We start from the raw sequence: 23,972 nt of genomic DNA, 5'->3' as shown, positions 1-23,972 counted from the left end.
GTCTGTTATCCTGAACCTACAAGTTAACAAATCCTACAGTGTAACTCTCATTTCCTCCAGAGCTCCAACTATAAAAGAGTAAAGCTGGCACTTTTTCTATCTGGATCTTTGAATGTCAGAAAAGGAAAAGGAAACAAGGACTTTGTTTTTGTCAATGACTAACAGATGCCTCGATTGAAGGGTGGGTTTACTTGGCCACAAGAGTTACTGGGAAAGCAACAACTTCTGCCAGCAAACACTTCCTTTGCTTCCAGTGGCTGAAGTGCAGTTCTCTGATGCAAAGCATAGCCGGGGCCATACAAAAAAAAAAGGTAGTATTTCCTCCTTTATTTCTCTGCTATCTGTTTATTCACATCTCTCCTACTGCACTTTCCCCCAAGGCTGACCTTAGCTCCAGATGTTGGGATCTCCTGCCCTTGGGAAAGCAGATGATCCAGGGACTTCTGTACAAGCTCTGGTTTTGGAGATGCATGCAAGGGATTCTCCCCTTGCACAGACTATGAAAGAAGAAAGATGATCCTCCCCTCAGCCAGCAGGCAGCTCTGAAGCTGAAATTACAGTCACAGCGCCCTTGTTTCACAGCAGTTTCAAATATAAACCCATCTACTGCTGCTGTTCCTACGTGGCTTTCTCCTGCTTTCAAAAATGTTTAAAACTGCGTGATGTCCAACTTACTTAAAATAAAATCGTACACACAACCTTTCCTTTTCAACTTCTCCATCTGATTCAGGCAACCAAAAAATTCACCGTCACCAAATGAGGTTTTTCCACACCTCTTTCAGAAACAAGAGCAGTGCCTGCTGTGCTTACTTGCTTTTTCTTCAGTTTCAGGATTTGCTGTTCCACTTTTGCAATTTCACGATCGACGCGGTCCATGCTCTGTATCAATTCTTCCTTGGACAGCTTGGAAGGTGAAGCATTTTGGTCCTCCCCACAAGGCTGACCAGAAATTGGAGAAGATGGTCCCTCATGCTTTCCTCCAAAAGCTGGGTCCTTCCATGGGGACAGGAGATGGAGGGGAGATAAAGAGGAGATCAGTCATAACTTGGGAATGAGCGCTCAGTAACCAAACACCCAGGAATTAACAACAATTTCCAGTTATCTACATCTCTGTTGCGAAGTCCGTTAAAGTTTTCATAATGCTCTAAATCTTTTATGATACTGTAATTTCAAAGTTGTTTTTTTTTTTTTAGAAAACACTATACTGCAATATTTACCTTGAAACACTTCTCAAATGCCTTCCTTTTAAAATACATTTTCATAAATGTAAATAGTAACTTTTATTTTTAAAGGAAGGGTTATTTGAGAGCCACTCCTCAATACTCTGCACCTATGAGGAGGACATTCTTGAAGATCATTATGACCACCCTGATAAAGCACATCTGGAGTTAGTTGTGGTCATAAATATGAAGTTTTCTTGAATTTAGCTCTAATATTCAATACCTAAAATAGAAAATACCCACCCCAAACTAGACTGTCCTAGATTTAGCCAAAATGAGACAGTGACAAGTATAATTAGTGTTATGTAAATAAGCAGATTCATTTCAAATGCTTAAAAGGGAAAAGGGGGTGGAAGGAAGTACTTTGACTATTCAGTCCCAATGTTAATTACAGGAAAAAATGGACTTGCATGCACTTGCCAGCAGCTTTCAGTTGAAAAGCAGAAATATTTCATGTACTATGCTACAATCATTTTACAACTGAGATTTGAGTAACTTAAAAGAGTAGTGGCAATTCAGAATTCCAGTCTATTTACTGTGTTTGAGTCAGACTGTAAGAGAGTAACACTGACTCATGATCACAGCTCCTGATAATGTGTAAAAGTAAATGTTTGGGATTAAAGAAAAAATCTAAACAAACAAAAAAACTACCTAACAGACAAAATCCCATTAGCTCACGGCAACGCAGAAAGTTACACCTTCAGCACTGGAACAGCAAATGGATTTACCTTCTTAATATCTGCAGATCTCAACCCTTCCTGCAGAGGATGCACTAAAGGTAAGACAGTGGCTGCACTGACACGCTGGAAATGGGAATCAGACACTTGCTCAAGACGTGGTCGCTTCGACTCCAGTGAATCATGATCCGTCTGAGATGGGCCTGGATGGAACTGCTGCTCATATCCAGTCCTCCTTTCCTGAGGCCTTTACAGAGGAGATAAACTGTTAAAATATACATTCTTGATACAAGAAAAGTCCTCAACACTTCTTAATTTTAAAGGAGATGCAATTTGGTGAAGGTCCTACTAAACAGTAAAGCAGATTAATGTTTTTAAGAATGATCTTCAAAAATACAACAGCTAAAAACCATTGGAAAAGAGAAAATTAACTTCAATCTCAAATTAAAGGCACCCTTATCATTATATAGCCTTAAAGAAATTCAGCATTGCTACAAGGATATTGTCCAAATCAAAGCTCTGATTCAAATTATAAACACACCAAAAATCCATGAGAAAAACACAGTACTATATTCCACTGAAGATGCCCACAACAGCTCCATTATTGAATTTTTGCAGCCAAATAATTTTTAAATATACACAGAACGCTTGAGATGAGCCATGAGTCTGTTTGGAACTCGATCTTTACTAAAATGCTGCTCTGTGACAGAAGCAGTCATTGATTCAATCCATGAGTCATTTAAAGACTCCTCCTTCTCAGAAAAATGCTCAACAGTTATCACTTGCTGCTCCCAGTGCAGTGCACAGGATGTCCATAAAAACCCTCATATGCTTCAACATCTTCCTATGAAGTGCCACTGAAGAGATGACAGCAGCAGTTTCCTGGAGTTTGCCAGAACTACCATAATAAGCTTTTACAAGTTTACAGTCTGGGGGGGGGGTGTGATTTACTACTGCTATAAACTCAATTTTGAGAACTCTAAAAGCTGCTGTGATTCTCAGCATTAGAACAGAGCCTTACTGACATTTTGCTGACACAAGATGAAGGCAATATGGAAGCCCCAGATTTCACTATCATCAAGTTATTTCTGGGAATATCCTAATGAGATTTTAAGCCAGACCAGTATTTACATAACATTCATCATGGGTATTTGTTCAGAACCAGATCGGCCAGTTATAGCCAAAATAAACCTCCAGCAGTAATCCTGCATATAAAGTTGCTCCTAACAGATATATTCACTAAGAGTCCAAGGCAAAAGAAGGTTTTTACAAGCAGTGAGTGCAAGAAAAAAAGAGGTTGTTACAGGCACTAACACTTACACCAGCAGCCTAACGCACTAAAGAATGGAGTGCATAAATCATATTTGAATCTCTTCTCTAAATAGAAACACGTTTCTGCTACAATTATGATGATCCAGTTAATATTATTCTGATCTGTGGTGGGGTTTTAATCTCTGAATTTGACGTTCAGAGAACATTCAATGTTCTTCCAATCAACGCCTGACATTGTCTGAAAACCTTGTTGAACCCACCAGCAGCACAGCAACGATGATGCACTCTGATCACCCCCCAGGCAGTGACCCGCTCTGCTGGGGAGGAAGATATTGGCAAACTGAAAGTAAACTCCGACATCTGAGTCACTCACTGCTGCTGTCCACCCCTCGTGTCCCCAGGTAACCCCGGAGCAGCTGCAAGCACCAGGGTGGTGCTCACACCCCTACAAACTCAGCCTCCTCACCTGTCAGAGCCCGGGTGGAACTCGGAGAGCAGGGAGGGCCTGCGCCGGAGCTGCTGCTGTTGCTGCTGCTGCTGCTGCAGGAGCTGCGTGGCCTGACTGACTTCCAGGTGAGACGAGCGATAGTCAGGAACGGCAAATTCCTGAGGGAAACACCTCCCGTGTTAATAGGAACAAGAGCACGCAGTGACCGTGAGCATTTCCAAAGATATTAAATAGAGTCACGCCAGATCGATGAGGTCTTATTGCAGCTCAAATAAATGTTGGCGAATGGCAGTTCCGAGATTTAAATAAACTTTAAAGAGACTAAATATTTACACTAGGGATTCCACCTAATTTATTAACAACTTCTAACAAAACACAGATGAGTCAGCAGCAAGCAGATGAAGAGCCTTTAAAAAATATCCCTTAAAATCAGTCTTGCACATCCAACTGCAAAGTGGTACAATGAGAGCAACCTCGAGGCAATTTCTTTTGTTACCACCTCAAGACATTTTTATATCAGACACTATTAATCAGGACTGTGAGTCACACATATAAAAAATGCATTTTCCAATTGATACAATTTACAAAGCGAGATACAAGATTATGTATTTGTATCTTTGTGTGATCAACCACTTGCTTTTAAAAATTATATGCAGCTGGCACTAACTGAAGAGAAGCTCTACAAGACATGTAATAGATCATTACCCATGAGATCCAGTTTTCATAAATTATCTAAAAATAAACACAGAGCAAGCCAAAAAGCTTCAGTTTTTGAATTTCCTTTTGCTAACATGGAAGTAGAAGAAAACATCAGAAGTATCTGCAGCAGGAGGAGAATGTCATTAAAATGAGGGAAACCTGAACTGTTGTAAAGCCAACAGCTGGTCCTCCACAGCACAGAGCACAGGATGGCAGAATAAAAGCTTGGCAGAAATGAGCAAGCAGGATATCCTTAGAAATCTTTTACTCCCATTCTGGCCAGCAGAACTCAGCTGGCAGCACTGGTACAGCTGCTTCAGAAAAAAAATAATCAGTGCAACACGTTTTTACACATTCTCCACCTTGCACAGAATTCTGACGAGTACCACATTTAACTTACAGAGATTCTAACCCAATATGGCAACAGAAGTTTAGGAACACAACCTCTACTGAATTTATTCAAATAATGAGAAATCAATGGTAAAATCATGATGTTTATATTAATAAGGACAAGGAAGGCAAAGTAAAACAGAAGAAGCCATCCCACAAGTATCTAACCAAGCAGACTGGCAGCAGCTCTCCCCAGCAGGGCACATGGACGTGTTTTCAAACGCGAACGACTGGTGTCATCTTAGTTTAAAAACCAGAAATAATCCCTTTTTGGCAGGGCAAAGACTGGCAGCGCAGCCTGGCTGGAGGCCAGGCCCTGGGTGTCCCCTTACCTGCTGGTGGCGGGTGCTGGGGAAGGTGTACTGCACAGAGTGGGGCGGGTACCGGCTCTGCTCCGTGCTGAAAGCTCCTTGGTTCGGAGGGTAGCCTGAACTTGACATTATCAGGGAAGGAGTCTCCACAAAGCTGTGAGATCAAGACCAGCGAGCAATCATGTTTCTAGGAAACCGCCTAAAGGGAAAAAGATCGCTGATAAGCACTGAAGTACCAGATGTACTCACAATACATTACAGCCATAGTCACCTAAGCAAAACAACCATTACCAGTAAAAGCTTTTTCCTGATGTATTTATTTAATAGGTTACTCCAGTCTGAAACATGTTAACGGGTCTTAAATGGGCTCAAAATGAGACGTGTCAGCATTGTCGACACAAAGATTTGAGGATTATATTGTCGGAATACATCCTTTTACCAGTTACCAGTTGAGTTAGAATTTGACAAGAAAAGTAGGTCACTTTCAATAAATTTTAAAGAGGTTATAAGTCTATAGCTGGAATCTGCATTTACAGTAAATTTCCTTAGCACAACATGAAGTTCACTTCCGTTTCTTTTATGAAGTTTTTGGATTCCATGAACTGTTGCTGACTTTCAGATCCAGGTAGAGGATCCAGTCTTAGGGCTGCACTCAGTGTCACCTACAGTTCATTAAATCCCAGTGCATTAGTCAGGCCCTGAATGCCGTCACCATCCAGCAGCAGCTTAACTCAAGTAAAAAAGGCACTCACAAAGCACAAAACCAGCTCTGCTTCAAATGCCAGCATAGTTTGGCTCCTACAGGATGCCAGAAACTGAATATACTACAAAGCCTTAAAACAATTCTGCTTAGTTGACAATCAATGACTACTTTGCCTCTACTGCGTTCTCCAGCTGAAGATGGAGAGCAAACACTGAACTGCAAACCGACTGGGGAAAGATTTTAAATACTGAAGAAATGCAGACAAGTTCCCTAACAAAGTCTGAGCAAGCCTGAGGCTGGGTAGAGTTCCAGCTGCTAAAGATCCAAATAAACTGATTCAACCTTGCTCCCCCATCAGTGTTTTGAGCAGGTAAATTATGTCTCTAAGCAAAAATGTTGCACATAAATATATTTTTAACAGAAAATATTTTTTCTGATAGCTCAAAAGATGCAAACTTGGAAGCCTGTGTATTAAATCCAGAATTCTATCAGATGTGGAGCAAATTCTCAACCTGTTGCCCAGAGCCCAGCAGACATATCAGACCTTCAAATAAACTGTTGATCTCTGCCTCAATGGCTACATTTCACAGCACATTAACCCACAGCATTTCACAGACACCACCTATAAAGTCACACTTCTGAACTGCATTTTCCATTATCAGTCAATAGACAAAACCAGCTCAGCAAACAGCAAGCTATACAGATTTTAAAGTATATCTGACATATTTTATCATTTCTGTTCTGGTCAGGGGATTTTTCCTCCTTAACTCCCTGTCAAACAAAGCTTTCCATGTCAGCCTACTGGAATAATGAGACAAATTTACATTTACCTCTTAAACCTGATTTTCAGCTATGAAAAATCAAAGAAAAAGACAACAGTTTCTCTTTCAAAGCAATACTACAGATCACTAGTAGTGTGCCTTATAGTAGCTATACATCTATTATAGTACCTATAATTCATATCCAAGTGACAAGCTGTAAGAGAATGCTTCACCATTAACATTTATTATACTTCATCATTCACACTGCATTCATTAGAGCACAGCTTTACCTACTATGTGATGGTCTAATGGGTCTGAGTCATATGATTTCTATTTAATCAAGGCACGGTGTCACAAAGCCAGCAGGTTCAGCTGCACACAGAGAGCAGAGAGCTGTCCCTGAGCACTGCACAGCACCCCTAAACCCCTGCCCCAGCCAAAAAAACCCCACTGATTTTCCTTTCTTAGGTGGGCTTTCATAGGAATGAAAGCTATGGCACAAAGTCAGCTCAATCCAATGTTTACTGATGGGATAACTCCTCCTGTCACAGGCTGGGGCACATTCATCAATAAATGAACTGGCTCCGTGGTATAAAGGTGCTCAAAGACTTTAAGGTTATAGAGGTACAAATCTCAGTTTGATGAACTGCTTATGTCCCAACCTGTGCTGCCTCAGCAGCTTCACGTGCAGAGATCTGGAGGATCTGGGGGTGCAGAGGGGATCAGGAGAGCAACCACTTGAAAATCAAACACAAATATAGGCCAACCACTGCACGGTTTAAGGTCCTTCCTTAGTTTCTCTCTGTCAAGTTACATTTGCTCCTTATTCCCACAATATTCATTCAAAGCCACAAGTTGATCATTAACCCAGGTGCTGAAAGTTCAAGCCACGCTCACTTTCTGTGATGCTGTAAAAGCCATTTCTCCATTCACAAGAACTTCAGTGGACACAGTGTTAGGTTGGTGTTCATCCTGAAACTTTTCACAACCAGCTGCAGTGAGAGGGCCTGACCATCTCTCCAGATTCTGCACTGGACATGGCAAGACGAGAGAGAGGCCATGCAGTACAAGAATGAGCAACCTGCATCCATCCAAAAGTGTCAACCTAAGCCCCCTGATAACTACAGATTTTACATAATACATAGAACAACACTGAATCTCATGACTTTCCTATTGAAAACTCCAAGTGTGATCCTGTTCATAGTGGATTTTTTTAAAAAGGGGAATAAATCAAAGTTGCTAGCTGAAGAAAGCAACAGTGAACATTAGAGAATACAATCATGATCAATGTGAGAAGTGAGAAGCACAGAGAGGAAAAAAAGAAAACATGAAGTTATCAGAGGTGGGGGACCATTTTTCCTCCTCCCTGAGAGAACTTGGCAAAAGAGCAGCAGAGATAAGGGGGTAACAGTAGAGGAAAACACGTGGTCACATATTGGCAATTACAAGGTGGAAAGGGAACTAAAGGATGGGGATCCTCCATGGGAGCTCATTTCTCTCAAGATAAAATCAACCCTGGAGTACAAAGTAAAATGACACTGAAGCACAATATTGCCTCCCTCTAAGCCTCCTTTTCCTGTTACAGACACATGCACGTGCCTGCACACTCTCCTGGTGTGACCCCCTGTGTGCCCTGCAGACCCCCTTATCTCCCAGGCTCCTACAGCACCAGCTTGTTTGTCCTCTCTGCTGGGAGGGGAGGGACTTTTTTTCCTCAATTTTTGCCAGCAGAATTACCACCAATATTCTGCTCATTTCTCCCTATCTTACTACCTTAATTCTGCAACTGTGGATGTAAGTGCTCGACTTCAACTCCTATTTCTCTGCAGGCAACCTTACGACCTGTCAGCCAAAAGCATCTGTATCTCTCTCTCTCTCTCTCATCTGCTCACACGTTTGCAGCAGACACAGATTATTCTTCATCAATCCAGTTCCTGGGCAGTGCCAGCTTCCTGCTGTAACCTCTCCAATTTCCATACATCCAGATTATGTTTAAATACAGCCATCCTTTTGCATAAAACTGTAGCTGTGTGTGCAGACTGTAAACAACCTCATCCGGGCTTTCCTCCCTGCTGTATCCTTTCATTAGTCATGACAAACCTCCTCTTGCTCTACCCAAAGCCAACCAGAATCCTCCTGGAAAGTTCCTCACTATTTATTAACTCTCTCTGCCTCACTGATCCTTGCACTGCTCCCCTCTCCCCTGCCAGAACAGAGGCTGCTCATCTTCATTTTCTGCACCCCTAATAAATTTCAACACTAGAAATCAGCTTCCAACCCAGCTAAATGACAGCAAGATTCTATTTTTCAGACAAGTATTTTTGCACCTTTTCATACTATTCTGCAAATGTCAGAGGTTAAATATATAAACGTTTGGAAGAGCTGTTACAGACTTTGGAATTCTGCCTCATGTCTCACAAAGATAAAGTTGGGTCATGAATACTTTTATACAGCTGCCAACCAGGCTGGCAAATTGTCTGTCTCACCAAATATTGACAATTAGAAGGGGCAGAGAGAAATATTCCTTGTTTTGCAGTTCGGAACCCAGGTATTGTGTTATAATGCCCCATTTCACTGACACTCCCAGACTCTATAGTAAAACAGATGGGAAACCCAGTAGCATCAAATGGATAATATTAAAAATTACAAAAATTACTGGACGTGTAGGAGCAAAGAATCAGAAAAAAGCAGTTAAGTGAAGATACACAGGGGAGAAAAAGCAATGACAAGAGTAATGGATTCAGGAACTATGAAGAGACACTTGGCCTTGTGTTAATTTGAGCTTCTCGGGCAAAGAAATGATTTAACAATGTTTATTTCTAAAGGTATGACGATATTTCTGTCTTTAGCCAGCTCAAACTACTGAACAGATCCAATTCAGAATTCTCTTAAAAGTTACTGTTCACACTTACATTCACCATATGCAGGGAAATTTTGAGTAAGTTAGAAATAATTTGGAACTGAATATTATAATGGCAACAATCACGGCGTAATTTCAGCTTGATCTCCAGAACTCAAAATGCTTCAGAAGCAGAAGTACAAACTATCTTCAGCAGACATGTGGGAAAATGAGTCACAGAAAGGTTAAAAAATCTATCAAAGACTCCCCAGGAAATAGTCAAAGTCTGAATCAGAAATAAGACTCGATTCTTGCAGCACTTTGAAGGCGCTGCCTGAGTGAAGCAGCTCCTCACTTGGAAAAACACAGCAGGTTAAAAACTGGGACTATTTTTAGCAGGCCAGTTCCCCAAACCCCTTCCCTGTGGCCACACAGACCTGACAGCAGCTGTGCCAGGGCAGGACAGTCACCTGCTCCACTTGCTGGAATATCCTGTCTCCAACTCTTACCTTCATGGATAAAAGACCAGTCTCATGGGGAAACTCAGTTTGCCTTCAGCTATCCAAAACAAGCTGACATTTCTGCATTTAGAGTCATTTTCGTGCCATCTTGAAGTGCTTAACCAACATTTGCTAATTAAATTTCACATCCTTTTGGGAATTTTCCTCATCTTGTTTTTGAGCAAACTAAGTGTGATATAAAGAGTGCAAAGAATGAGATTACAGTCTAACCCGAGTTGGGGGATTTTGTTTTTAAATCAGCAGCTTTAGTAAATTGAGCTCTGATGTAACTAACCCATGGCAGAGCAAGGGAGGCTCTGCCTTGCACAGGGGATCTACAATGAATCACAAAATTAATTCAGGGATATTTATTCAAAGTTTACTCTGGCAAGAAAATGAAGAGTGGAGGGAGTGTTTCAGCAGTTGGTTCGAAAGGCCTCATCCAAGGCATGATAACAATACTTGTGAATAATTATTTCTGTGATTTCACTTCATAAAAAGGTAATGAAACTACTTCATGGAAAAAACCAAAATCAGGCTGTATTTATGGACCAGCCCATTCAACCACAGTGACCAGACCACACGAATTACAGACCCCTCAAGACAGAATGATTCAAATCACATAAAACAAATCAAAATTACAAGTCAAGAGCCACATAAGCAAAACAGTGTATTGCTAGCTTTGCAAAACAAATCTTCCCAGCAGTATTTTGTTTTACCAGGTAATCATTAACCTGTTCAAACACTCAAACAAAAACATCAACTTTGCATCCTGGGGCTATGCCATACACCAAAAAACACTAATATGCCCATTCAAGACAGATTGCTAAAAATAGCTCAGTGGGTCCAATTCCATTTAAAAAGTTGTTTATTCCAATTACTGGACACAGTACAAGGCTGAACATCATCTCCCATCTGAAATCCCTGTGCTCAGAACATTACCAGTAGGGCTGCGAGCTCACACTGACTTAACAGCCTAGAAAATCTTCATTAAAAAGCACCAAACACATCCAGAGCACTCATCAGTCCTTCAGTCACTGCTCAGTGTCCACAGCAAAGTCAAATGACATTTATACAGAGGGCAAAACTTAGTGACAAAGAAAAGAAGTTCAGGTTCAAACTGATCTGTGCCAACCCTGAAGCCTGGCTGCAAAATTCTGCAAAGTGGGATGGGATGGGATGGGATGGGACAGGATGGGAGCTACAAGATCAATAGACAGGACAATCCTGAAAGACAGAAGGTTTTCATTCAAGAACCTACCAGAAGGTTGATGCCTGAGCAGATTTAAGATAATTCTGTGCTTTACAACTGAAGGACCTGTGTTCCAGGCTACTGTGGCCAAGCTTACAGACCTACTGCAAAGTATGAAAACCTGCTGGGCACATCCTCCAAAAGATGAAAAATTCTTTGTGTGCTACAAGCAAAAATAAAATGTTCAAAGGCCAAAAGACAACTTGACTAATGGTCATTTAAATATGCCCCAGAGTACTGTGCTTCCCATTTCTGCAGAACACAGGCATCATTCCCAAAGCTCAGGGCCTCTTCCACACTTTCTCTAATCTTTTTTTGACTCAGTTTTATGCTGCAGAATACTCAAAGAGCTTGTAGTCAAAGCACAAGGACATATGCTATTGGAATGAACAGAAACAATGAATGTATCTTCTCCAAGTTAGAACAACTCACTACTGAATTTTCCATGACAATTCCACATGTGCAAATGCCTTTTCTTCTTCTCTGACAGACAGAGCCATGAATTCCCAAATACACCATAAATTCCCAAGAACTTTAATCTCACACAGTTGCACTCCCTCTACTCACAAAGTTATTGATGGAAAAATCACTATTTCTATCCCTGCTAGAAATACAGTAAAAAAGTTACATCTGTGAGTCTGTGTTTTACTACCAACACTGAACAACATTCTCTCCATTAATTATTAACATCATATAAATCAAGCAATGGGAGTATTTGAAAAATAGATGCTAAGAAAAGCCTAAACATCTGAATTCAACCCTTTTCACGCCCTGAAATTTCCATTAATGTACAATATAATCTTATTTCTGAACATCCAAAGCAGTAACTCAGGCTCTTCAGTGCCTGACATATTCTCCATGACACATGGTAAACTTTAATTTAGCCAATTACAGACATGACACAAGTTAAGGAGCATTACAGCTGTCAATTCAAGATGTCACATTAACTCTACACAAAGAAGAATTTTCCATCTCCATCAAGGGAGCCAAAAAAAATTAAAATAGGTTTTTATACTCCACATTTTAATAGCAAAAGATTCTCCATTCATAGGTTACCAGCTGCTTAAAGTACTTAAAGTAATAGGTCTTGGAACACTAAATATTAAATAAGTATTAAAGAGTCATTCAAAGCAATTTTTGTTGCCATTCCAAAGGTGAAAATTGGTTGCATCCTTACACATGTAATTGGCATCCAAACTCTTGTCAGATCTCAAGATCACATTGTTATGCTTCATCTTTAAGTAATAGTTTCTTTCTCTCTCTCTCTCTCTCCTACAAATACAAACAGAATTTCTGCTCTACCAAAATGGGGTTGATCAAATTCAGCTGACAAGATACTCCTCTCCTGGAAATTCTATTTTAATCCCTCCTGTAATTTATGATCTTAAAGAAAAGTTGCTAACACTTGATTTCAGGACCCAGGCCATAAAAAACTTTGCTGCATTACAGGGAGGGAATAATAGGAAAAACTAAGATCACATTAACATCTTTGGAAGTTTCTGATCAATTACCCACTTGCCTACCCAAAAAATAAAATAAAAACAGAGGAATGCTGAGCACATCCACTGCCAGTAAGAGTTGAGATCTCCAGCATCCACTCAGCAGTTGCCACGTAACATCCTGGGATACAGAGAATCCCTGAGGGAGGAAATCTCCTCCTGGATTTTCATGGAGGAACAGCTCTTACACCCTGCCATGGAGCTTATCCAGATCTCTTCTGCCAAGGAGGGTCACAATAACACCAAAACCAGCCAAAAGAGGTAGGAGGAAGTCCTCCCTTCAGAAATGGAAATTAAGGATGTAGACATTTCCTTGACTAAAAATACCACAGAGCGATGACTTAAAACTGAGAAGGGTACAAACATCACAGGTTTTCTTGTTTTAAAAGTATGTCATAGAAACAAAGATAGCTTCTTTCCTAAAAACATTTTCCAAGGAACACCAGATTCCTGATTGCCTCAATATGGCAAATAGCACGCAGTTAATGCACACCATGAAAAGACTTTGTGAGCCAAAGAACCCAAATCTCCAGAACTGAATGTCCAAAGCAAACCCTAAAAAGCCCAGTCACATTCTCAAGAGGAGACAGGTTTTTTCTGGGGTGACTCCAGCAGTTCCCAAACCCCAGACATCTCCCTCATCCCTACTGAAGGGCCCTATCCCTGCCACAGGGTAATTCCACTGGTTCTGAAACATCAACTGGAGCATTCAAACTTCACCCTGAAAACTGCACCGTGAAACAGAAACCAGCCCAGGCATCCTCCAGTGCAGGAGATGCTGCACAAACCACAGAGGTAAAAACTGCAAAAAAAGCTTCCTCAGCAACTCATCCTCACTCACGAGTGTCTCACAATTCACTGAGGTTTGCTCCAATTCACCTCTTTCCTCACATTTCACTTGTGAGTCAGAAATGGCTGAGCAACTCAAACTTCATATGCATCACACACTATGCAGAAAATATTCTCTCAAAACATTTTTTTCTTCTCCTTTTTTGGACTGGAGGTGTAGACAGTTCAAGAACAGCTCCTGCACATTTATTCCTTCACTGTTAATCCACCTGCAGGTAAAACTGCTTTTGATGTCACCTGCCAGCCAAGAAATTCTGTGGTCACAATTTTAAGTTTCCAGGATCTTCTTGTAGTTCATTGATTATCAAAAGTGGATCTGCAGTGACAGCTTTTAAAAACAGCTTTGGTTTGGAAAGGAAATATAACTTGACTAATCCGTACTGACTAAATCCACAAACTGTGATGGATTGTAAGAGAAAACACTTATAAAGAAAGGGTCAGGGCAAACTAAGTATCAGCCTCATAATTCCCCTCAGCTGACTGGGTTCAGATAAAATCAAGTCTAGATTTTAACTAAAAAATACAGAAAGGCTAAAATAACATTTTTTTAAAACTGTATCTAAGAGCAACAACTTGGTCCATTCTGATACTCCACAGGAAATGCACCAGGGCCTTCTGGAAACAAAGTTTGTTGCTACTACATTTATGAATACATTTAAGATACTCTATTTTACAGGAAATGCAACAATATATAAAGATATAACTCCAACTGGGACTCACAGAACAGTCTCCAAGCCATTGAAAAAGGGAATGAAAGAGATCTTGAACTATGAATGGTATAAATAACCCTTTAGATCTGGAGTAACAAAACCCAAAACCAACCCAGAACTTCAAGGTTCTAGATATGTTTAAATCTGATATTTGAGACCATAGAGAAACACCAGCACTTATACAAATACTGGCTACAATGAGACGGGCAAGTGACATTTATTATGACAGGTTTGGGATACAACATTCCAAGACAGCTAAACCATGAAGCTACAATGATTATATGGGAGGATTCCCACCATGCAAACACCCCTTTTCTGCAAATCCAGCATTTCACATAGAATTAAAACAGAACATGAGTTGAAAAATATCAACCTGATGAGACAAAACTCCATAGAGTATCTAGAATTTTTTGATTTACTGTAATTCATCTTTTTTTGCCCCAAAATATTATTAATGAGGTGAAGAGTGCAGCTGATCTGAAATCATATACCTGCCTCATTTGCTGAGCAGCACTTGAACTTGTCATGAACTCCTGTGTAAACTCTGTAACACTGACAAACAGGACAGGAATCAGTCGGTTTTGCAGTTGATTTATATTCACATTTGTCAGACTGTGTTCCCTGGAACGTGAAGGGATTTGAATCCCTTCAGGAGAGGATTTGCCCTCGCAGGCAGCCCCGGGCTGTGCCCAGCAGAGGCTCCACGTGGAGCTGTGCCCCACAGCCAGGGAGTGCTCTGGGCTGTCTGCAGCTCCCACAGGACAAGAGCCCTCTGACACGGTGAGGACACAAAAGGGAATTACCCAAATGTCCTTTCCCTGCAGCACGAGGAACAAGCAAGTTCATGACACCAGAGGTATTAAAGCATATTTTACGCTTAACATCATCCCTTTTCTTTTCTAGGTGTCCTCTTCCTCAACACCTTTGTGACTGTATTTTCATTTTCACTTTTACCCAAGAGCAGCCACTCAACATGCACAGAATTTTTTAAGTCCTGGCCAACAGTTTGTCCAAGTAATCTGTCTGTATAAAACATTAATTTCTACATATTTTACTGCTGAAAGTTACAAATAGGATTTTTCAGAGAGAGCTGATGCATCTTTTTACCAAGAGAGTATCTTAAATTTTTGCAATAACCTTTGCTATCCTAAGCAGGTGAAGTTGCTGACTTCAAAACCACACAGACCAACATGCTCCTCAAGCCTCAAGAAAAAAAGAAAGTCTATCAAATCACTCTAGGAGAGGCAACATTATGAGAGGTTTAGATGTGGAGCTGGGCAAGGACATGGGAATATCTCCTAGGACATGGGGGAGAAACAGGTAAGACTGAGCCCTGTGTCACACAAGCCACTGAGCAGAGCCCCAGCAGGCCCAGGCTGTGACTTACCAGCGGCTGGGAGAGCCCTGAAGGAGCAGGGAAGGGAAACAGAACCTCACAGAAATTCATTACTAGACAGAGAATCATTGAATGAGACACACACTGAAATGGAAGATACATTCAGCACTGTCCTGGCTATTTGCATAATTTAGAAGTATCACAAAGTAAATATTTACAGACAGCAGTCCTGCATAGGTCAGAATTTTTATCTGGACCAGTTACAGTAGGGAGGGAAGGGACCACGTTCAGTTAAGAGCCCAGCATTGAAACACTGATTCACATTTGACTAAGGAACATAAATGACTTGAAGAGTTCAAGCCTGGCATCCAGGAAACGTTTGTTTGCATTATGAAACCACTGTCTGGTTACAGGTCTGTTCTTGAGATTGCTCTGTGCTGCGCTGCACCTGCACCAGGAATAGACTCCTTCCAGCTTCAACAATTGTCAAAATCCTCAATGGAAGTCACTACACACACCAGAATTCTAAACAGTATTTTCAATCAGGCAAGAAAACCCTCATTAAAATCATTTTGTAGCAAAAGGCCACATAGAGGAATAAAACATTTCACCAGAACTTTTGCAGAGAGCCTTGAAAGAGTATAAATTTCTTATTTATAAGAAATATTGTTCTCTACTACAGAAGATTTTTTTTCATTTCCTTTCATGCATTTACCAGCAGCTGAAGCAGAGGCAGCTTCCCTTCCCTGTGAGCATCTCTCATTCATGCTACAACTGAGAAATGAAATAACTCAGAATATGCAGTCAGAGGAGCACAAGGACTGTGGAAAGAGACTTAAGGGGGGAATTGGAAAGGAGCTTTAGGGTCTGTCTCTACTTATACCACCGTTTATGAGACAGTTTTGTGGATCCTTTTAGATCACAGTGGAAAACATGTCTGCCCCAAAAGAGCAACTAAAATGAGCGGTTGTAGGAGACAAAGTGTATTCAAAACAAAACAGCAGCAGCACAGTGTAGCAAAATGAATATATTCTGACTCTGTGCATGTAATTTCAATCTGGAGAGTTACTTCTAATTGATGGCTGCAATGATTAACAAGAGAGAGAGAAGCAACTCCTGTGGAAGCAAACACTTGTAACATCCTCTCCACATGTTAAAAAAAAAAAAACCAAAACACATTACAACTCTTAGAAAGAAGACTCCAAAACGCTGCTCTTTCCCACATTTCAGCAAGCTGAGGTATTTTAGTGACCAACACGGAACAGTGGATTTCAAACACACAAATCAGCCTGCATATAAATCACAAAAGAGCTCCCTCTCCTCAGCAGCCCATACCATACCACAAAGAAAAGCGACGTAAAGAAAAAATTAACCACGCTTTCGCAAAAAAGGGTCACTGCAGTTGGCTTCTTTCCCCTGAACTTTTGAATCCCTGGGCTAAGCACGAAGGTCTTTCATCCTCCCCAGCACAAGACACACCACGTTTCAGCTAACTAGAAATCCACTTCAAATATTCCAGACTTCCTTTCCAAATGTCAAGGTTGTTTAGTTAATCCGGAATAACAACGCTCTGTGGAATAAAACTCCAGTGCAAAACTGCAATGGAGCTGCACGGCCCTTGTGTGCAGTGACATGATTGTGGCCACTTCTTCAGCCACTTACACTGTGCCACCACCAGTTTTTGTTATAATTGCACTGGTTTTTACCTCTCAAAGCATCCTGCCTTGGATAAAAGTTCCTATCTGAGCTCAAACAGTTCATAACTGCAGTGCTGTACCTAAAATTAATAAAAGAATGCTGCCACAAAAATCAAGATTAGACATCCTCACTGTAATAAGTTGTCCTGGGTTACACCAATATTTACCAATGAAAAGGTAACTTGTTAACCCCATATCTGTGAAACACTAAAAAGCAGGTTTTGGACAACAGATTGTTCACAATATCTACTTGCTTACTCCAGCCTAACACTGACAGTTCATACATCCACCTCCAATCTCGCCTAACTGCAACCAACTTGATACACGCAGCTTTTCTAAGCACAGAAAAATCAGCAAGCACCAAGTTCTTTACCATCAAGCCAGAATAATTCTAGCAAAAAGTCACTTCCATTGTGCCCTGCAGCAGCAGCCCGGAGATGACAGAAGCGGGGATGTTTACAGGTCCCATATGAATAATTCAGCGTCAGCATCAGCAACAACTCCCCGGCAGTGACAGCGGCCGCGATGCTCCCCCGACACGGAGCTGTGGCCGCAGCACATCCTCAGCAGCCACCGCTCTCCTGGCCGGGCCTCCAAGGGGACAATTTTGAAGAACTGACCCTCTTTTTAATTTATTTTTTTTTAATTATTTTTTTTTAAACTTGCACGTCTCCTGCCCACAGCGCAAGGATGAACGCCCAGCACAGGGATGCTCGGGGATTTCTGCAAAAACTTCCCGGCGAGGGCCGGCCCCGCCATCCCCCCGCGCACCCTCAGCCTCAATGGGGGGAGAGCCCCGCGGGCACCGGGCACCCCCGCCCCCGATCCGCCCGCTCCCCGCGCCCCCGGCCGCTGCCCCACGGGCCCTCCCGGCTCCGGCGGGCTCCCCCCGGAGACCACAGGGCTCCGTCCCCGTGAGGAGGGAGGAGGACGGGATGGCCGGGCCCCCGCCTCTTCCCCCTCCTCCCCCCTCCTCCTCCTCCTCCTCCTCCTCACAGCGGAGGAGCTCAGCCCGCTGCCCCCTGCGCCGCCCCGCCGGGCTCCCCGCGCTTACCGAGGCGCGGCGCGGGGGCGGCTCGGGCGGCGGGTGCCGGCGGGTCCCGGCGGGGCTGGGCGGGCGCGGCGTCTCACCTCACCCTCAGCGCCGCCGCCGCCGCCATCTTGCCTCCCCTCCCCCGGCCCCGCGCGCTCCGCCCCCTCCCGCCAGGTCCTGACAGATACCGAACAGTTCTCGGAGCCGCGGCTCGGTACCTTTCACCGGCCGCTGCGGCTCTCCCCTTTCCTCGGGCCTTGCTTATGTGTGCTGATGCACAGACCGCAACAAGCCTAGAGAATGCAGCGGAGAGCGCGGCGGTGGGAGGGCGGGATGCTATGGCCCTTCCAGGACCGCTGGCCGGTGCGGCGGGGAGGGGCTCCTTCCCCCTCCCGCTGAGGGCCGGGGGGGGCGCGGCCGCCATGAGGCGAACGGGGCCGGGCCCGTGAGGGGCTCCCGGGACTCAGCCCGGGCTGGGAGCGCCGGGGAGCCGCAGAGCCCCGCCGGAGCGATGTAAATTGATATTAAGCTATAAGGGGCCCGGGTGTCGGTGAACGCGGCCTCAGGAGCCGCACACGGGAGCATCGCCCGAAGCCCGGCCGGTCCCGCAGGGCTCTTTCCGCTTCCCGCGCTGCCTCTGAGGCCGGGCCCGTGCCCCGGCGGCGAATGGCTTCCGAAAATGTGAGAGGTTTAAATCTCGTTAAATTGTCTGTTCATTCTTCCCCGGAATGAGGAGTGTGTATCTCGTTCCCTGCATTCTCAAAGAGTTTCAAATCTGCACGGCGTCGTACGTGCGAATGTGTAACTCGGGATGCGCTAAACCCACAAATTAATCTCTAATCAGGTTTACTATAGGAAAGATACAGCATTAGGCAAGATTAGATTACCTCATTGTCACAATTTCCATTAAATGGAGAAGTCGTGCCCGCGTTTGCAGGATGGGTGCCCACACAATTACTGGTTCAGACTAAAAAAAGCCGGGGCTCTGCCTGTGACAAACGGGATCGCCCAGGAAACACGTGTTGTACCCAGGCTTGTGTTCTTACAGCGGTTAGAAGTGCCACGCTACGGTGACACGGCACATCTCCGGGCTGGCGTTCGCAGTCTAATCCCAACACAAGCCAAAGGCTCTCACTTGGAATCACTTGGAGGTTCAAGGTGTCCAAATAAGAGCCAGGGAAGAGCAGTCAAATATACATCTGGTGAGGTGTGAGCTGCTCCTCAGAACTCTTCTAAATCACAATCACCTTTTATGCTTTAAACCCACTCAGCTCCCCCACTCCAGCACTGCTCTGCTCACTTGTCTTCCATATTGCCTGTGTGGAAAAGCAAAGTGTCCAAGCCATGGTGCATCTGATTGACTGTTCGATGTTTATATTAACGCTTCCTGTCTCCTCCTGCTCTGCAGCTTTCTCCAGTGGTTGGCTTCACTTCTAAACCATATCCAAAACCTTCCCCCATCTGCAGCCACGCTCGGGATAGCTCACAAAATGTGTTTGAAGGATAAGCTCCTCCTGCCTCGCTTTTGAGCTTTCCCTTAACCCAGGTCTCTTCCGCAGCAGGGATAAAAGGCACCACACGCTGAAAAGCTCGGGTTTTGTCACTATTAATCACTACTGAGGTACCGGCAGGGTCAGGGCAATACGGTTTTCGCCCAGGGTGTTCAATGCACACCCTCCACTCTCCCGCCAGGCCTGGGCGGCCCTGGGGCGGCAGCAGCAGCAGCAGGACACGTTTCCAGGAGTCCCGGAGCGGCACAGCCCGGGCCCCGTTTCCGCGGCAGCGGCCGGTGTGCCCCGCCCCGAGGCGGGACCGGGAGGGCGGTGAGAGGGATAGGGAGAGGGGTGGGACCCTTTCGTTCGGCGGAACCTTGGTGCCGCGGCCGGCGTTTCCCGGCCGGCGCGGCGGCGGCGCGGGGCGGTCGCCATGGCAGCGGGCCCGTGGTGCTGGGGGCCGCCGGCGGCGCTCGCGCTGCTGCTGGTGGTGCTGGCGGTGATCGGGGGCGCGCGCCGCCTGCGCCGGGGCCGCGCGGGGTCCCGCGGGGGCGCGCGGGGCGGGGGGCGCGCGCTGCTGGTGACGGCGCACCCCGATGACGAGACCATGTTCTTCGCCCCCGCCCTGCTCGGCCTGCGCCGCGCCGGGGCCGCCCCCGCCGTGCTCTGCTGCTCCGCAGGTGAGCGGGGACCGCACACACACACGCACACACACACCCCTCCCTCCCGCCGTCCCGGGAAAGGCCGCCGTGATGGGCTCTCCCCGCCCGGAGCGGCGGAAGATCCCCCGGCTGTGGGGAAACTGAGGCACGGTGCGGCCATCGCCCGCCCTCCCCTTTCCCTCGCCTCCTCAACCCTTTACAGAGCGTGTCGTGAGGGAACCGAGGGGATCGTGTTGGAATCGAAAGTTACAGCGCTGAGGCGCTTTCAGGCTGGTGGCGGTGCCGGGGGCTGTCAGAGGTGCTGCTCAGCGCGGCCTTTTGGCATCTCCTTGTCCTGCTGTCGTCTCGCAGATTTGCTTGGATGATCCAGTTTTAATGTCGCGATACATTCACTGTAACACATCTAAAAATAGCACTTGCATTGCAGTCCGATGGTGGAACAATAGCCCGGGAGGGACTGCGGGGCCCATCAGTTGACCCGAGGCACCATCGGTGTGTCTTCATTTGCTGCAGACAAATGTTTATTCTCCAGAGTGTCCGGGGAGCTGCCTCAGCCTGGGGGGGTCTGTGTCACTGCTGCTTCAGCTTTCCCTCAAATCACTTTTTTCCTGAGTCACTGGTGTAATTTAAGCTTGTTTGTTTATTTTTTTTTCGTGCCTGACGGGAACATGGAACTCAGAGTATCCCTTTGTAACAGGCTCTTACATATTTTAGGACTGTTATCTGCCTCCTCTGCCTTATCTTCTCCAGACTAAACAACCTGATTACTTGCAGTCTTCCCTCATAGATCATGTTTTCTGAACCTCTAATCATTCTCATCACTCTCCTTTGGACTCTTCCTTTGGTTCATGTAATTTTTGGAAGGGCAGTGATGACAAACTGCTGCTGAGGCCTTGCAGGGCTGAATAGAGTGGAAAGAATCTTACAGGCTCCACTGTTTGCCCAGAACAAGAACTTTTCACAGCACATGACACTTTTGTGTTCTTCTCCTGATCTGCTAAAGCTCCAGATTGTTCTGCAGACCTGACACCTGAGCAGTTGTTCCATTGTTCAGGTTTCTGTGCATAAAAACAACCTCATTTGAACTGATGTTTCAGACCAAATTGCAGTACCAGAATTCTTTCACTGAAAGCTGCTTAACTCTGGGAAAGAGCCCCTCCCCCGTGCCTTTGGCAGCTCCAGTTCACTGCCAGCATTTCTGTCGTTTCCAGAGCTTTCTGTCCTGCCACACCATCCAGGTGAGAGGACAGGGGTTAAGCTATTGGAGTCCAGTGGTTTGGTGGCTTCACTGATGGCTCTGCACCTCCCAATCAAGATTTAGGGCAGAGCTTTCCTTGTCTCTGCTGAGGGACAGAGGTCTGTGCATCCCATCTGGCTTTTCCACAGATGTGGGGAGATTGAAGTGCAACTCCCATTTCAGTTTTGGGGACTAATACACTGCTGCTGGTGGAGAACTTTCCAAAGAAGTGTTGTGTTTCTGTTTATTTTATTGAATTTTCTTTTCTCTTTACTCCTGTGGCATGACACGTTCAGTGTGTTTGATGTTTCCTTCTAGGTACTTTCTCACTTGTGAGGAATTGTAGGGGAGAGCACCTTTATGAGCTAAGAGATTTTTTATTTTAAAAGCCTCTGATTTAGTCTTGTGGGTGATTCACATGGTTCATCCTCTCATTGTTTGAGTGATTGATGATGACAAGTGAGTTGATCAAAGACACTGCAAATTGTTAACACTGAGACAAAATCATTACTTAAAACCCATTGTACTTGCAGTTTTCAGTTATCAATCAATTTGACTTAGAAATGAGTTAGAATTACAGCACTGGGAAAAAGAAATCAGACTTTGACACGCTGAATAATCTTAGATTGAATTAATAACTCAGTCTAAATGTGCTTTGCTCTCTGTAGTAGCTGGCTCTGTCTTGTGAGTGCTCCATGGATGAGGTCCAGCAGCATCAGCCATTCAGCTGGTTTTGCTCCCAACAGCTGCCCATTTTTTCCTTGTGAGCATTGACATATTCCTGATGTCCTGACACATTTCTGCAGCTGTGGAGCTGATTTTTGAGTTTCAGCAGAAGTCAGGTATTGTGAGAGCAGTGGGACTGTTTGGATAAAGCATCACCTGCAGTCTGTGTGCCACTGCACTGCAGCAAAAACTGTTACCTTCCAGCACTGTGCTGGTAATGGCCCGGTAAAAATCAGTCTGAAATGAACCCTCTTGTGCTCATTCAGTCACTCCAGACAAGCTGCACACTTCAGTTCATTCTGCTGGAGCTGGAACTTGCAACCCAAGGTTCATCCCACAGTCAGTCACTGTCAGTCTCCCAAAGTCATTCAGTCACAGGCTGTGGGAAGAGGCTTTTTCTTTTTTCTAGTTACTCCTTCCTTCTTTGAAGATTTTACAAAGCTGGCTAGTGATGGCTCAGATTGCAGCACTGCTCCAGAGAAATGCTTAGATTTAGATGACTCACACCCACAACAATAAAAAGTTCTAGTGTAATTCAAGACAGCTGACTACAGACTTGAATCACACATTAATACTCAACTGTATTTCTTTTTTCATTTTATTGCTTCAAAGTTAAAATTGAGTTGGAAGCATTGCCCTGCATAGAGCTGGGCAGAGTTCTGGAAGGGGCATCACAGCTCTGGCAGAGACTTTGCATGGCTGATGCCAAGAAAAAATAAGGGAATGTCATGGCAAGATGAGAAGAAAATAATTCAGTGAAGAAGGAGGCAATGTTTTAAGATAATGAATCCCATTTCCCTGTTAGTTGTTGATCTCTGTTACAACTTTTCCCAACTGCCTTTATCTTGATTAAGTTTTTGATCTTCTTTTGCCTCTGTAAGTTTCTGCAATCTTGCCATATCAGTTCTGCCCTAATTTCCTCTGCGAATGGAAGAAGGAAGAAGATACTGAACTGTTTGGACCCCTTGATGTGAACCTAAACTGAGTTAGATGGTGTTGCTGTGTTTGCTGTTTCCAGGAAATTATTACAATCAAGGAGAGATCCGTAGGAAAGAGCTGGAAGAGAGTTGTTGTGTCCTGGGCATTCCTCCTTCTGATGTCACAGTCATTGATCACAGGTAACTGGTTTTCCTTTCCACTAGAATTCCACTGCAGTTTTAAAGGGGGTTGAAGTTCTCTTTAACATTCAGGAGAGCTGAATGTGCTGTTCTAAAAAACCTTGAGGAACCTCAAGTAAGACAATATTAGATACTTTTGTTAATTCTTCTCATAAATCTAATTAGTGCCAAATACAATTCTTTTGCTTTATGGAGAGCACAATTCCCAGGTGAGGCTCTGCTCATGCAGCATTTAGAATAATGCCAATAACACTTGCTGGGCTCTGGCACGGTGTGTCTGGGCAGCATGATCACATCTTGTTGTATAACAACTTGTTGCAGTGTGAGGCAGACAGAAATTCTCTGAATTGCCTGGGGCAGGTTTATCTGTAGGTGGTCTTTGCAGGGTTAGTGTGGAATTCTGTTGTATTTACAATCTGGTTTAGTCCTGGCTAAAGACAAAAGGGAACTGCAGTACTAAAGACAGTCCACAATAACATGACTGTTATTTCAGATTCTTCAAAATTAAACCATGCAAGATTTGTTTTTCTAAGATGCTTT

General features: G+C 44.2%; 2 protein-coding genes across 4 annotated transcripts in view; one reads left to right on the top strand and one right to left on the bottom strand.

Moving 5' to 3' along the window:
• The window catches only part of NCOR1 (nuclear receptor corepressor 1), a 55,205-nt gene extending 36,864 nt beyond the window's left edge, over positions 1-18,341 (bottom strand). For 2 of the 3 annotated variants that reach the window (XM_083875461.1, XM_083875463.1), the window contains exons 1-5: positions 18,295-18,339; positions 5,039-5,216; positions 3,636-3,775; positions 1,949-2,144; positions 811-993 (exon numbers count right to left, since the gene is read on the bottom strand). In XM_083875461.1, the coding sequence (XP_083731587.1) occupies positions 811-993; positions 1,949-2,144; positions 3,636-3,775; positions 5,039-5,146 (627 nt within the window). In that variant the 5' untranslated portion in view covers positions 5,147-5,216; positions 18,295-18,339. Of the gene's footprint in view, positions 1-810; positions 994-1,948; positions 2,145-3,635; positions 3,776-5,038; positions 5,217-18,294 lie in introns of all 3 variants that reach the window. The other variant, XM_083875462.1, reaches the window with a different exon arrangement.
• A 1,781-nt stretch (positions 18,342-20,122) lies between these two features.
• Positions 20,123-23,972, top strand: part of PIGL (phosphatidylinositol glycan anchor biosynthesis class L) — a gene marked incomplete at its 5' end in the record, with an annotated part of 52,319 nt that continues 48,469 nt past the window's right edge. Inside the window, 2 exons of the mRNA XM_083875066.1 lie at positions 20,123-20,369; positions 23,333-23,432. Coding sequence (XP_083731192.1) covers positions 20,123-20,369; positions 23,333-23,432 — 347 coding nt within the window. The remainder of the gene's footprint in view (positions 20,370-23,332; positions 23,433-23,972) is intronic.

The sequence above is a fragment of the Zosterops lateralis genome (assembly GCF_965231275.1).
Source record: "Zosterops lateralis genome assembly, chromosome: 19".
Lineage (NCBI taxonomy): Eukaryota > Metazoa > Chordata > Aves > Passeriformes > Zosteropidae > Zosterops > Zosterops lateralis.
The sequence above is the reverse complement of the archived record's forward strand: the minus strand, read 5'-3'. Positions and strand labels throughout refer to the sequence as shown.